This window comes from Hirundo rustica, chromosome 6 (assembly GCF_015227805.2).
Source record: "Hirundo rustica isolate bHirRus1 chromosome 6, bHirRus1.pri.v3, whole genome shotgun sequence".
NCBI lineage: Eukaryota > Metazoa > Chordata > Aves > Passeriformes > Hirundinidae > Hirundo > Hirundo rustica.
Genome location: NC_053455.1, coordinates 32,050,026 through 32,063,396, shown reverse-complemented (window position 1 = coordinate 32,063,396; position 13,371 = coordinate 32,050,026). Strand labels below are relative to the sequence as shown.

Genomic DNA, 13,371 nt, shown 5'->3' with positions numbered 1-13,371 from the left:
CTGTTGGGATTTTCAGGTTTGGTAGGTGTGAGAATGTTCCTTATGCCTCATTTTACTTTTCGCATTGGAAAGAACACTGGAGAGCCAGGCAACAAATTCTTTAATTCTTTTAAGTATCTGTAATTCTTTAAGCATCAGTTAATCACTAAGCTAAGAATTGAATGCTTTGATGCAAAACATTGCACAAATTGCTACAGTGTGACAAAGTTCCTTGCAGTATACTCAGCTCCTGTGTTAATACTGCGTGTTGACTGGCTCTGCTGAGCGTATCAGTGTTTTAGTTATTCCATAATCCCTTGATTATGGCTCCCTGAACCCTTGGGAATTAAAAAGCAAGTTTCTGATTAGATAGGCTTTGAAACTGCCTTTTATTAAAGGGACAGCTGTGATGACAGATTTTCAGGATGTGGTTGCTTTCAGCTGAGAATTGGACTGAAATTCATTGTGTGTACACAGGCCATCTGGTGAAAAGTGCGGCTGAAAAGAGTTTTACTCTCTGTGACCTTGAGCAGGCTTGACAGTGTCACAGGGAGGTAGATTTACACTTTGCAGCCATACTTTCAGATGCTTTTCCCTTTTCCTATCAAGCCTGCACATGGTAGTATCCACTATGGCAGTATCAGCAGGCTTCCTAGGAGAAGAGCAATTCTGTTGAGATCTGAAGAGGAGCCTGTGAAAAAACAAGCAATCAGGTGCAGCTGAACAGTTTGTGTAAGAATGGTTGCTTACATTGCCAGATTAGGCCAACAGCGCTCAACACTGTGTTTGAATGCCACCTGCCAAGTTTTAATTAATTGTCTGGGATTTTTTTATACTCCCCCCATTTATATATCAAACCCAGCTAAGTCTTAAGGACTGAGACTTGGATACCAAAAATTTAATTTTCTTTCTGACATGTCCTGATACTGGGCAGTTCTCTTTCTCAGTGTCTGCATTTTTATGATGTGTGCAACTTTGCTGTTCCTACAGAAAATTGTAAGAGCCAATTACTTAGTGCAGTTGAAATACAGCAGTACAGAGGCAGCATCTTAGATTTCCAAACAGAAGGGATTAGGAGCAGGGCAGTGCGTTGAAAAGGACAGGTAGGGACAGGTGTTGGATTTTCACACAACACTGTTCTGAGGAGGGTGGCCATATTGATGTCTGCTGTAAAACCATGTTTCCCCAGTGTGCTGGAGCAGGCATGATGGTTCTTTCTTTCATTTTATTACAGCAGAAAAGAAGATCAGGACGAAGTGGAAGGTAAGGAATAGAGTAATGTTAAACTTCATACATCTAGTTGCAGCTAAAGGGTGATCAAAACTTCAGTTACAAAATATCACTGATGGTTTTTGCGTGTGCAGGCTGAAATTGAGTATTTCAAACTTCTGTGAATGGAAATTGAGATTTAAGCGAGGTATCTCAACAAATAATGAATGTGTTGGATGAATGCTATAGAAAGGAACTGAAAAAGTTGGAGAATCCACTTTTCATTCTAGAAGCAGTTAGTAAGAGGCTGTGGTGTGAGTAGGAATTAATTAGCTCACTACAGAGCAGTGCTGAGGGATCCTCTTTTTATAAACCATGACGATAAAATTCTGAGTACCACTGCAGTGTGCTATGGTGTTTTATCCCCCATGCTGCCTGAAGCACAGGATGAGGCCCCTCTCATGTGTCTGGTTGTGTCTTGAGTTCCATATCCTGTGTTGATTGTTTGAAAATAGTAATTGCATTTTGGTGCCTCAGTTTCCAAATCTAATATCTTAAGCTTCAGGAATAATAGCAACATTTAATTGACTTTTTCTCTGCCATTTTTCCTCAGGGGGTATTTACTGGTTTGGTGTTTCGGGTGATTCTGCAAAATTTTCCTACACTATGTGAAATTCTGACAGAACAAAGCACAGTTAGTTGAAGTGCTTATAAAAGTAGCGTGAAACATGGTGCAAAATTTGCATTTGTGTAATAACAAAGCAAATAAGAATATTTTCCCTTATTTGTTCCTTTTTTAAGTATGGTGGGCTATTTGAGAGCGTTTTCCCCCTGCTGTTGATGGAAGTTTGCTTTACTGCTACCTTTGTTTCAGGACTGAAACAGCTGAAGTGTAGCTTTTGTGTAGCATTGCTGCACATCACTGGATCTATGTGATCCATTCAATGAGAGTCGATAAGAACAATGTGGAAATCCTCAGATTTAAGAGGGAAAGAGGTTTATTTTGCTTTTCTAACTTATCTGGTGGGGCTGTGAAGGGAGCTTATCAAATATTTCCTAGCCTAGTTTATTTTTACCAATTCAGTTTCCAGTTCAACTTGAAAAAGTGCAGGGGGGATGTTTGGTTGCTTTGTTTTTTTGTTTTTTTTTTAATTCACCCTACTCAACACTCTAAAAAGGGATGTGAACTCTAAATGAGTACATTTTGAGACTTCTAAAATTTCTTTTTCCAGAGGAAGCTGATCAGGGGAAAAAGTAACAAGTTGTCATTATTCTCCATTTCTTGGCGTTATGAGATTGGCCACACGTTTTTTTGGAACCACAATCACAAACTTAAGCATCAGAGGGCTTGTGCGCTCTCAGCTACAGATGACAGACAGTGTTTGATTTATAACTATTCTGGGTTACAAGTATTACCTTAATCTGGAGGAAAGCAAAGTACTTTTCACAGATATTACATTTCTTGAATCATTTGATCAGAACTCCAATTTTCTGCAGTACTGTTTTTTAAGAAAATTTAACATTAGTAGTTAGATAATCTTAAAATCTTTTGGCTTAAAGCTGATGGCCTCGATGGTCAAATCACCTGAATTTTGAAAAGAGCATAGAGGCCATTAAGTCAGTTTACCCTTTCTTTTACAACTCTTTTTTATTTTCCCCTTTGAGCTAAAACCCACAGCTCTCATATTTCCAATTCCTTCCAGCTCAGAAATATTTAATAAATTGTCTGAGGGAAGGCTAAAGAGGGAAGTCAGCTGTGCTTGATGCCCAGTAGCATTAGAGTTAAAAAAATCACTTGAAAATATGTCACTGGAACCACTTTTTAGTAATAGTGGCAGTAAGTTTAGGTATGGTCTGGCAGCCTGCTGAGGGAAGGAAATGTTTCTGTGATCTGTGCTGGATATGTGATGCTGGCAGGAAATGGCACGAGAGGATTATAGAGGACTGTTTGTTGAGAGGAATGTTCTGCATTATGTGTTCTGATGGGTTTGTTGCTTCTTGTGCAATGCTTTTACCTGGTGTTTTCCTTTTTTGCTGTAGAAACTTCTGATAATGAATATTCCACAGTGGTACGAGTACCCAAGGCAACTGATCTTGAATGGATTTTTTCCCTGAATGAAGAGGAGAATGAAACTGTGCGCAGCGAATTTTATTATGAACAGGTGAGGTCAGGAGAGGGTCCAGTATAAACTGTTCACTGGAGAATGACCTCAGTACCTATATTTGTCTCTCTTTCCTCAAATTGCCAGGCTCCCAGCTCTTCCTTGTGTATTGCCATCCTTAGCCTGCACAGTGACAGCATAGTGTGTGGCCACCAACTGATAGAACACTGCTGCAAGTTGTCCCAAGGGCTCACCAATCCTGAGGTGGATGCTGGACTCCTCATGGACATCATGAAACAGTTGCTCTTCAGTGCTAAAATGATGTTTGTAAAAGCTGGAAGGAGCCAGGACCTAGCTCTCTGTGACAGGTGACTTAATTAGATATTCACTAGGATGTATTGTGGTACTGTCAAGAGTATTATGTTTTTTTCATTGAGGAGTGGAGGTGGAATGTTGTTTTGTGTTTGTACTGTGGACCCGTTTAAATGAGAAGTTCATAATGCAGGAATTAATGTGAAAGTTCAGATAGGAGAAATTTAAGTAAAATGACTACTTAACAATTACTGAGAGAATTCTCTGACTAGGAAGAAATGATTCACAAAGATGGGTCCATATTTTACTTCTGATATTGTGCATCTGCTTTCAATCTGGTTTTGAGTACACGATTTTAAACCTGTGCTTCCTGAGAATGAACATTTTACACTTCTTCATGTTTTGTTCTACAGAGCTTGAGGTGGCAGGTGTGATATATAAATAAAAATATATAAATTTCACATGTCCTGTTTTGATTTGGTAAGATATAGCTGGTATCTTCAGTCAGCGTGTTACGCTGAACATGGCAAAGAAACCCCAAACAATAACAAATACTCTGACAGGGATGGTATGATGGATAGAGAAACCTGGTGTACCGGTGATTAGAAACCACAGTCCTCAGAGTTGTCTTTGACATAAAGTTCTTTAAAGTACAGTAATAGTGAAAGCATATGTATTTGTTTAAACCTCTAGCTACATCAGCAAAGTGGATGTGTTGAATATTTTGGTTGCTGCTGCCTACCGTCCAGTGCCATCTTTGGATCAGATCCTTCTCCCAGCAGCAGTAACAAGATTGAGAAATCAACTTTTGGAAGCAGAGTACTATCAACTAGCTATCGAGGTAATGCCGGTGGAGGGATGTCAGTGTTAATTCTTCTGTAGTGGCTTTTGTTTTCCTCCCTCCTGAATTCAGATGGATGGGATGTGTGAAATGGACAATGTTTAAACAGCTACAAACTGTGATTAAGTTACTTTACTTGGAAGAAATCATTTCCTGAACACTGGAAAAAAATTCTGAGATGGAAAAGTCCTGCTGTGGAGCAGGCTGCAGGAGGGAAGGATAAGCAGCCTTGTTTTCCTGATCCAGTTAAAGTTGGACTGGACTAACTGCAAGGAAGTCATTACATGGAGGAATCTTGCAGCCAGTAGAAGGGGTGAGACACCCTTTGTGGCAGGACTTTAGCTGAAGTTTAAATGTTAGATTCTGTTTGTCTGTAATCTGACAGCAGGCATTTATAAGGCACCTTTCCCAGCCATTTACTGGGAAAGAAGCAATGTTGGCAAATCCGTACATCAGGGCTCAGCTGATGTGGTTTGTCATCATCTAATCCTGCTCCCAGGATTTTGTATGCCTCTCTTTTATGGCATCGCACTATGTTAAATACGGGATTATGATACTACAAATAGTATTAAGATTGGTTAAGCAGTAATAAACAGCAAGAATAGATGACCTATTTGAATAGAAATAGCTCTTGTTTAAAAGCAGCTAAAAGAGTTTTAGGTCTACTAAAGAAAATCAGGAATAAATTTTATCTGCAAAGTTGCGTGAAATAAGAAATATCTTGGCAGCTCATGAAGCATCTTCTGTTGCCTTTTTTAAAACTACAAGTCTGATGAATTCTGCTCTGTAATCATCTGCTTTAGAAAGGCAGATGTGAAAATGTCCTGGTTTAGAACTCAGGAACTGAATTTCCCAGATAAACAGTAGTTTAAACTTATTCAATAAAAAATACTTCCACATGGAGATCATGGGTGTTTTGGTAGTTGGCCTTTTGTGCCAGTAATATGGAAATAATCAGCATGAGTTTTTCGTATGGCTTTTTAGTTGTTTGTTTTTAATGGGAAATGTGCTCTAGGATGGGAAAGGTCAGAATCACAGACTGTATGATAAGCCAGTTTTCCTATTTGCTGTACTGGGACTGTGTTGTAATGTTAACAAATGATTTTGGCTTTAGGTTTCTACAAAATCTGGATTGGATCCAGGTGGAGCATGGCATGCCTGGGGCATGGCTTGCCTTAAAGCTGGAAATTTAACTTCAGCAAGAGAGAAGTTTAACCGATGTTTAAAGCCACCCATGGATCTAAACCAGCTGAGCCATGGTTCAAGGCTGGTCCAGGATGTGATACAGTACCTGGAGTCCACAGTGAAGCCAGTACTCATCACAGTAAGAATCTTCTCTGTCTGCTCTGAGGGGCTATGGCGCAGCCAAGTAATGATGGTGTAGTACACAGCTTATAGCAATGCATGTTACAATAGCAAGTGTTAGGGTGTTTATTTTCCTTCTTTGTCATGATTGTGTATAGCAAACTGAATATTGTTGAGAAATTTGTTAGCTGTTTCATCGCATTGAAGTGGTACCTGAGAACCAGATCATAGGATTTTATGGCAATTTGGGATATACTTTGTGGAGGGAAAAGAGGCTGCACTGGATAATGTACTGTTACTACAGTCTAAGGAAGCTAAACTCAATCCCAGCAGTATTTTGTGATGCTGCAGTGATAGAATTTTTCTGCTGAAATTCTGGTAACTTTGCAGAAGTTCAAAGACTTTCAAATGCTTTCCCACTCCTCCCATCAAAAACCACTATTAAATGGTTTAGAATTCTGATTAGGTAGCAAAAAATTACTTTTTGTACTAAATAACTGCAGAGTCATGATGGTGAAAGACCGAGTACGTCTTTTAGGAGAATAAAAAAGCCTCTTTGAACTGGGTTGTTGAAGTAGCTGTTACCACTGGAATTTTTTTAAAGTAAGCCTTCTAACTGTCCTTGGAAACAGCTGTGCTGGGTACAGCAACATTCAGCACATCTGACGATAGCAGAGTTCCAGTCTAGTGTTTATAAAAAGCATTGCTGGATTCTCACCCCTCTGAAGCAAGACCTATTTTAAAAACAACACTAACAGAAATGTTTCAGGGCTGAGTGACAAGACCTATTTGAAAAGGCTTTCTCTTGCTGATCACCTTTCATTGGTTCTCTGTGTTAATGGCAGGATGGTGATTACTTTGCCACATTGAGGGAACTTGAAGCAACACTGAGAACAAGAAGTCTGTCTCTGGAGATGATGTGTGAGGGGAAGATTCAACACAACAGCTATTATCAGGAGTGCTTGTTCTATTTACATAGTTACGGCACTAATCTGGCAATAATAAGCTTTTACATGAGGCATGACTGTATGAGAGAAGCGCTGCTTCACTTGTTACATAAGGTGAGTGATTCAACTTTCATCACCAAAACAAATTTGAAAAACCAGACTGATAATCTTGCAGGATTGGGTGGTTTTCTGCAAGTTTGCTGAGGTCCTCAAATGCTGTTATACAAACTATCTAGTGACTAACAGGAATTCAGTGAGACAGAGCAACAGCATAGCTCTTTACAGATCTAGGGAAGAGAATGTGCAGTTTTGGTTCTTTTATAGATGTCCTGCATCAACAGCACTTTGAAAATCTGGGACTGTTGTCATAGAGTTCAGAAGAGAGAAGGAAAATTTTGAATTCCAGCATTCCACATTAGCCACTACTGTCTATCCCTGTGCCTCTATCTCACAGTATTGTTTGTTGAATCAGATCAACTGTGTTTGCTTCTGTAACCATTAGGAATATGAGGGAATATGAGGACAGAAGTCTAGGGAACCCAAAATGTGGTTAAGCTCTCCCTTAAGGACACTGCATAATATAAGATGACTGAAGCATCTCTGGAGTAAACTGTTCTACTGGTGCTAAACTACAGTTAAATCTAGAAATTATTCCAGGTTCTTACTAAGACATTAAGGGTGCTTCTTCAGAGATGTGAATCCATTATATCTCACCAGCTTGTGAGAAAGTGGAATTTTCTTTGTTTCCTTTTCTAAGTGGCTGTGCTTGTGTTTGAATTACTGATTATTTTTTTTTTATTTGAAATAACTCTTGCTGAAAATGTACAGGTTGAAACACCAACTTCCATTATCTTTATCTGGTTATGAGGTTTGTTAATAGAAAATTAAGTTGCCTTATCCACTCTGCTTTCTCATTGTACCGTCAGTCATTCTAAGCTCCTATAGTCATCTGCATATTGAATTACCTTTTAAGATGTATCTTTTACATCAGTTTCAACCTGCTTTTAAAGAAAAGTTGCGTATTTTTACAATGTAGGTGATATAATTTCACCTCTTAAGTAGCAGACTTAGAAAATACTCTAGACAGACAAATTGGTATGGAAGTTTTGGACAAGGAACTGGTAGTAAACATACAAACTAGAGAGAGGAGGGTTTGTTCCCCTGAAGCTGTGAGGCACTAAGCTTCTGACTAAACATTTTGTGGTTGGTTGTTTGGATGCATTTTATGTGTACAGACTTTGTCACTTGTATCTTATTCTGAGATACAAAAAACAATTTCAAAAATTTCATATCAAGCCTTTAAAACATTTGTGGTGGCCCTGTTAACCCGTATTAATGTTTCTGTGGAAAGAGGCATGTGTGAGGCTGCATTTGCAAGACCACAGTCAAGAGGTCAAGGCAAGTAAATATTCCCCTCAGGTCACTACTTATGAGGTTTCATATGAACAACTGTGCCCAGTCCTGGGTTCCCAAGTGCCAAACACACTGGCAAAGCGAGGCAAGTCTAATTGAAGGCCACAGACGTGTCTAGGGGCCTGAAACAGCTGATACTTGAGATTGATAGAGCTAGGTTTTTCCTGCTGGAAGAAAAGGCAAGAGGAGATCTGTGTTGTGTTTTCAGCTACCAAGTGGGTGATTATAGCAAAAATAGAGCCATGCTTATCTAATGTGTGTAGTATAAGGGTAAGAGACAGTGGACACCGTTGTGAGCAAGGGAAAATTCCAACTGGATATAAAGAAAAAGGGTTTGGGTTTGTTTGGGGTTTTTTTTTTTGGTGTATATATTTACACACAGGACCAGGGTCACAGGGAGACTGTTAAATCACTCTACTTTGTGATGCTTGGAACTTGACTGGACAGGTCCAGAGCAGCAGGACCTAACTTGGAAGTCATTCTTTGAGTGGGGTTTTGAACAAAATAACTCCCAGAAATCCCTTTCAGTCTAAATAACTAATTTTATGATCTCTGTCACTTCATATGCCTTTTTATTACATAAGGAAAATAAGCTACAGTGGCTTTGCTTCAAGCTGCTTTCTGTTTGTGTAGGAATCCCCATCAGAGGTGTTTATTGAAGGGATCTTCATTCCAAGTTATGAAAGTGGAAAACTGCATATGTTGGAGAACTTGCTGGAAACCATTGATCCAGGATTGGAAAGCTGGGGAGTCTACTTGATTGCAGCCTGCAAATACTTGCAGAGGAAGAACTATTACCATATTCTGTATGAACTGCAACAGTTCATGAAGGTAAGTTGAGGGGCAGTGCCATCTCTTTCAATGAAATGCTGAATACTGTCAGACTTTTGCTCGTTTACTTTGGTCTAAACCTGCATGCTGGACAAGTATATTTTTGCCTGTTTACAGTCTTAGAAAACATAGAAAGGCCTGAACCCTACTAAATCTGACCTGATCCAGGTCATGGATCTGGCACGTCGTGTTAAAGAAAACAGAGCATTGCCCGCTTTGTGTGAGCCCTTTAGTGCAGACAGTGATTACTGAAGGTGGTGTCCTATGTCCGTCTTAGTGGTGAGTGCATTTCTTCCAGGATCACGTCCGTGCTGCAATGACCTGCATTAGATTTTTCACTCATGGAGCAAAGTCTTACACTGAACTTGGAGGAAAACAGGCATGGCTTCTAAAGATCAAGGACCATCTCAAAGTCTATCTGCAGGAGGTCTCAAGAAGTTCAGGAAGGAAAAAAATGGCATTCACTTTTCGGAAGAAGATGTCTGCTACAGATGTGTCGAGGTATCTATAAAGAAGAAGTTAGGTTTTAGGAGAGGTGAAATTCAGGCTTTAGACTTGGGGGGTTTTATTCGTTTAGCTAACACTTACTGTTCTCCCTGACCCAAATCTGCTTTTATGTAGTTACAAGTGTAGGGTTCCCATCACTTTTCCCCCAACATTCCAAACCAGGCAATGGGCAGTTGTTTCTACCAAAAATATGTATGTGTATCAGACTACCCTCCTTTAATTTAGAAAAAACAAACAGGAACCCTACACTGCATAGACAATTTATCATCAGTCCACAAGGTTTTTTTCTTTTTCTCTTCCCTTGCTCTCCCAAAAGCAAGCAGCTTGGTAGTGCTTCACTGGCTACTGGGGTTAACTCCAAACACTGCACTATGTACAAGCTATAGGTGTCAGAGAAAACTGGATTCCTGTATTCAAGTATCAAAGTGTTAATTTAGCCAGATCTCTCTTGTACTTAGGGTTTTATATCTTGGTTTTCTTAGGGGCTTTTTTCTTTCTTTTTTTTTTAGTCCAGACTGTTAAGTCAAACCTGGAGAGGTGTGTGTGTGTGTGATGAGGTGAAAAGCAGGAACAGATATTTATTTGGGGATCCAGTTTCTCCCTTCTTTAAATAATGTGAATTGCTCAACTTCTGCTTGATATGCACATTAAGTACACAGATCTGCAAAGTAGTATTGCTGCAGACTTGTGCAATGGACAAGTAAAGGACTAAAATAATTGCTTATAAGTATGTCTTCTTTTGAAAGGTACTGAAGAAGTTAGTTCATATAAATAATAATTAACACTTTCCCTGTTACAAAATAAAGTCAGATTTTTTTTCACTATCTAGGCACATCAATACAGTTGATCTGCAGATGGAAGTAACAAAGTTCCTGCATCAGTGTGAGAGCTCAGGAGCCTCTCAAATGACAGATTCCTCCTTGCCCACACTCTTTGGAAACAATAACATGAAAATGGATGTTGCTTGCAAGGTACGAATTGTTATTTTAAACACAGCTCTATTTTTCATCAACAGTACCAACTTGTAATGTAGGTTGAAGCATTTGACGGTTGGAGCAGTTTCTTGTATTTTTATGGGCAGATTACTTATGCTTGAATGCAACCCATCTTTTATCAAAAATTCCTGGTTTTCCTCAAAGTAGCAGAGAACATGTGAGAACTTGGAGCTCATCTCCTCAAAGTTCAAATTTTCAGAGGCAGAGCATCCAAAATACAAATAGTAATGTTCCTTTTGACTGTGCATCCTATTATGTTTGGAAGCAAGGCAAATAATGCTATCGTTCTAACCACTGTTAACTTTGGCTCATCTCCATCTGTAAATTGCCTAATCACAGAATCACAGAATAATGAGGTTGGAAGAGACCTCTAAGATCATCAAGTCCAACCTATGCCTTAACACCTTAACTAGACTATAGCACTAAGTGCCATGTCCAGTCTTTTTTTAAACACATCCAGAGATGGTGACTCCATCACCTCCCTGGGAAGACAATTCCAGTGCTTTATTATTCTTTCAGTGAAAAATTTTTTCCTAATATCTAACCTGTACCTTCCCTGACGTAGCTTGAGACTGTGTCCCCTTGTTCTGTCAGTTGCTGCCCGGTGGAAGAGACCAACCCCCACCTGTCTACAACCTCCCTTCAGGAAGTTGTAGAGAGTGATAAGGTCACCTCTAAGCCTCCTCTTCTCCAGGCTAAACAACCCCAGCTCCTTCAAACGTTCCTCATAGGGCTTGTGTTCCAAGCCCCTCACCAGCCTCGTTGCCCTCCTCTGGACACGCTCAAGCATCTCAATATCCTTCCTAAACTGAGGGGCCCAGAACTGGACACAGTACTCAAGATGTGGTTTCACTAGTGCCGAGGGGAAGAATGACCTCCCTACTCCTGCTGGTCACACAATTCCTAATTCAGGCCAGGATGCCATTGGCCTTCTTGGCCACCAAGGCACATTGCTGGCTCATATCCAACCGGCTGTCGACCAGCACCCCCAGGTCCCTTTCCGCCTGAACACTGTCCAGCCACACTGTCCCCAGCCTGTAACGCTGTAGGGAATTTTTGTGGCCAAAATGTAGAACTCGACACTTAGACTTATTAAACTTCATGCTGTTGGACTCTGCCCATTCATCCAACTGATCTAGGTCTCTCTGCAGAGCCCTCCTCCCTTCCAATGGATCAACACAAGCTCCCAGCTTAGTGTCGTCTGCAAATTTACTAATGAAGGACTCAATGCCCTCATCCATGTGGTCTATAAAAATATTAAATAGAACTGGTCCCAATACAGACCCCTGAGGGACACCACTGGTGCCTGGCCACCAGCTGGATGCTGCATCATTCACCATCACTCTCTGGGCCCGGCCATCCAGCCAGTTCCTAACCCAGCGAAGAGTGCTCCTGTCCAAGCCGTGGGCTGCCAGATTATCTAGGAGTATGCTGTGGGAGACAGTATCAAAGGCCTTGCTGAAGTCTAAATAGACGACATCCACAGCCTTTCCTGCATCTACCAGACGAGTTACCTGGTCATAGAAGGAGACCAGGTTGGTCAGACATGACCTACCCTTTGTAAACCCATGTTGACTGGGTCTGATACCCTGGCCATCTTGTACGTGCTGTGTGATAGCACTCAGTATGAACTGCTCCATTATCTTGCCTGGTACTGAGGTCAGGCTAACTGACCTGTAATTACCAGGATCCTCCTTCCTACCTTTTTTGTAAACGGGTGTCATGTTGGCCAGTTTCCAATCACCTGGAACCTCGCCAGTGAGCCACGACTCCTGATAAATGATGGAGAGCGGCTTTGCAAGCTCATCTGCCAGCTCTCTCATCACCCTAGGGTGGATCCCATCTGGTCCCATTGATTTATAAATATCCAAGTGTCCCAGCAGTTCTCTGACTGCCTCCTCTTGGATAACAAGAGGACCATTCTGATCCCTGGCACCACCTACCAAGCCCTGGGGACAGTTGTCTTGAGGATAAGCTGTCCTACCAATAAAGACTGAGGCAAAGAAGGCATTAAGCATTTCCGCTTTTTCCTCATCTTTAGTTACTAAGTTGCCTGCCTCATCCAATAAGGAACCGAGGTTGGTTATACCCTTCCTTTTATCATTGATATACTTGTAAAAACTTTTTTTATTGTTTTTAACAGAAGTTGCCAAGTTAAGTTCAAACTGGGCTTTGGCCTCCCTGATTTTTTTTCTACATGCCCTAGCAGCTCCCTTAAATACTTCCTGAGAAATCAGTCCCTCCTTAAAAAGATGATACGTCTTTTTTTTATTTCTAAGTTCCTTCAAAACCTCATTGCTCATCCAGACTGGACGTTTGCCTCGTCGACTCATCTTTCGGCACACAGGGACAGTCTGTTCCTGTGCCCTCAAGATTTCCGTCTTGAAGCACACCCATCTCTCCTGGACTCCTTTGTTTTCAAGGACTGTTTCCCAAGGAACTCTCTGAATAAGTCTCTTAAATAGGCCAAAGTCTGCCCTCCGGAAGTCCAGTGTAGAGATCTTATTGATATTTCTCCTTATTTCACCAATTATCGAGAATTCTATAATTTCATGATCACTGTGCCCCAAGCGGCCTCCAGCCTCCACATCACCCACCAGTCCATCTCTATTTGTGAACAATAGGTCTAACATAGTCCCTCCCCTGGTGGGCTTGCTCACCAGTTGTGACAAAAAGTTATCCTCCACACACTCTAAAAAAACTTTCTAGATTGCTGTTTTTCTGCTGTATTAAGTTCCCAGCAGATGTCTGGTAGGTTGAAGTCACCTACAAGAACAAGGGCTGATGATGCTGAAACATTGTTCAGTTGCTTATAGAGTAAGTTGTCCACCTCTTCATCCTGATTGGGTGGACGATAGCAGACTCCCAGGAGGATGTCAGCCTTGTTGGCTTTCCCCTTAATTTTTACCCATAGGGACTCTACTTCATCA

The 13,371-nt window shown here is 40.8% G+C and overlaps 1 protein-coding gene across 3 annotated transcripts in view; it reads left to right on the top strand.

Moving 5' to 3' along the window:
- The window catches only part of ZFYVE26 (zinc finger FYVE-type containing 26), a 53,107-nt gene that overhangs the window by 32,256 nt on the left and 7,480 nt on the right, over positions 1–13,371 (top strand). The window contains exons 29-37 of one of the 3 annotated variants that reach the window (XM_040067236.2): positions 1,214–1,242; positions 3,229–3,350; positions 3,438–3,658; positions 4,296–4,443; positions 5,558–5,767; positions 6,594–6,809; positions 8,742–8,939; positions 9,238–9,440; positions 10,276–10,417. In XM_040067236.2, coding sequence (XP_039923170.1) covers positions 1,214–1,242; positions 3,229–3,350; positions 3,438–3,658; positions 4,296–4,443; positions 5,558–5,767; positions 6,594–6,809; positions 8,742–8,939; positions 9,238–9,440; positions 10,276–10,417 — 1,489 coding nt within the window. Of the gene's footprint in view, positions 1–1,213; positions 1,243–3,228; positions 3,351–3,437; positions 3,659–4,295; positions 4,444–5,557; positions 5,768–6,593; positions 6,810–8,741; positions 8,940–9,237; positions 9,441–10,275; positions 10,418–13,371 lie in introns of those variants that run through there. The other 2 variants (XM_040067237.2, XM_058420956.1) reach the window with 2 other exon arrangements.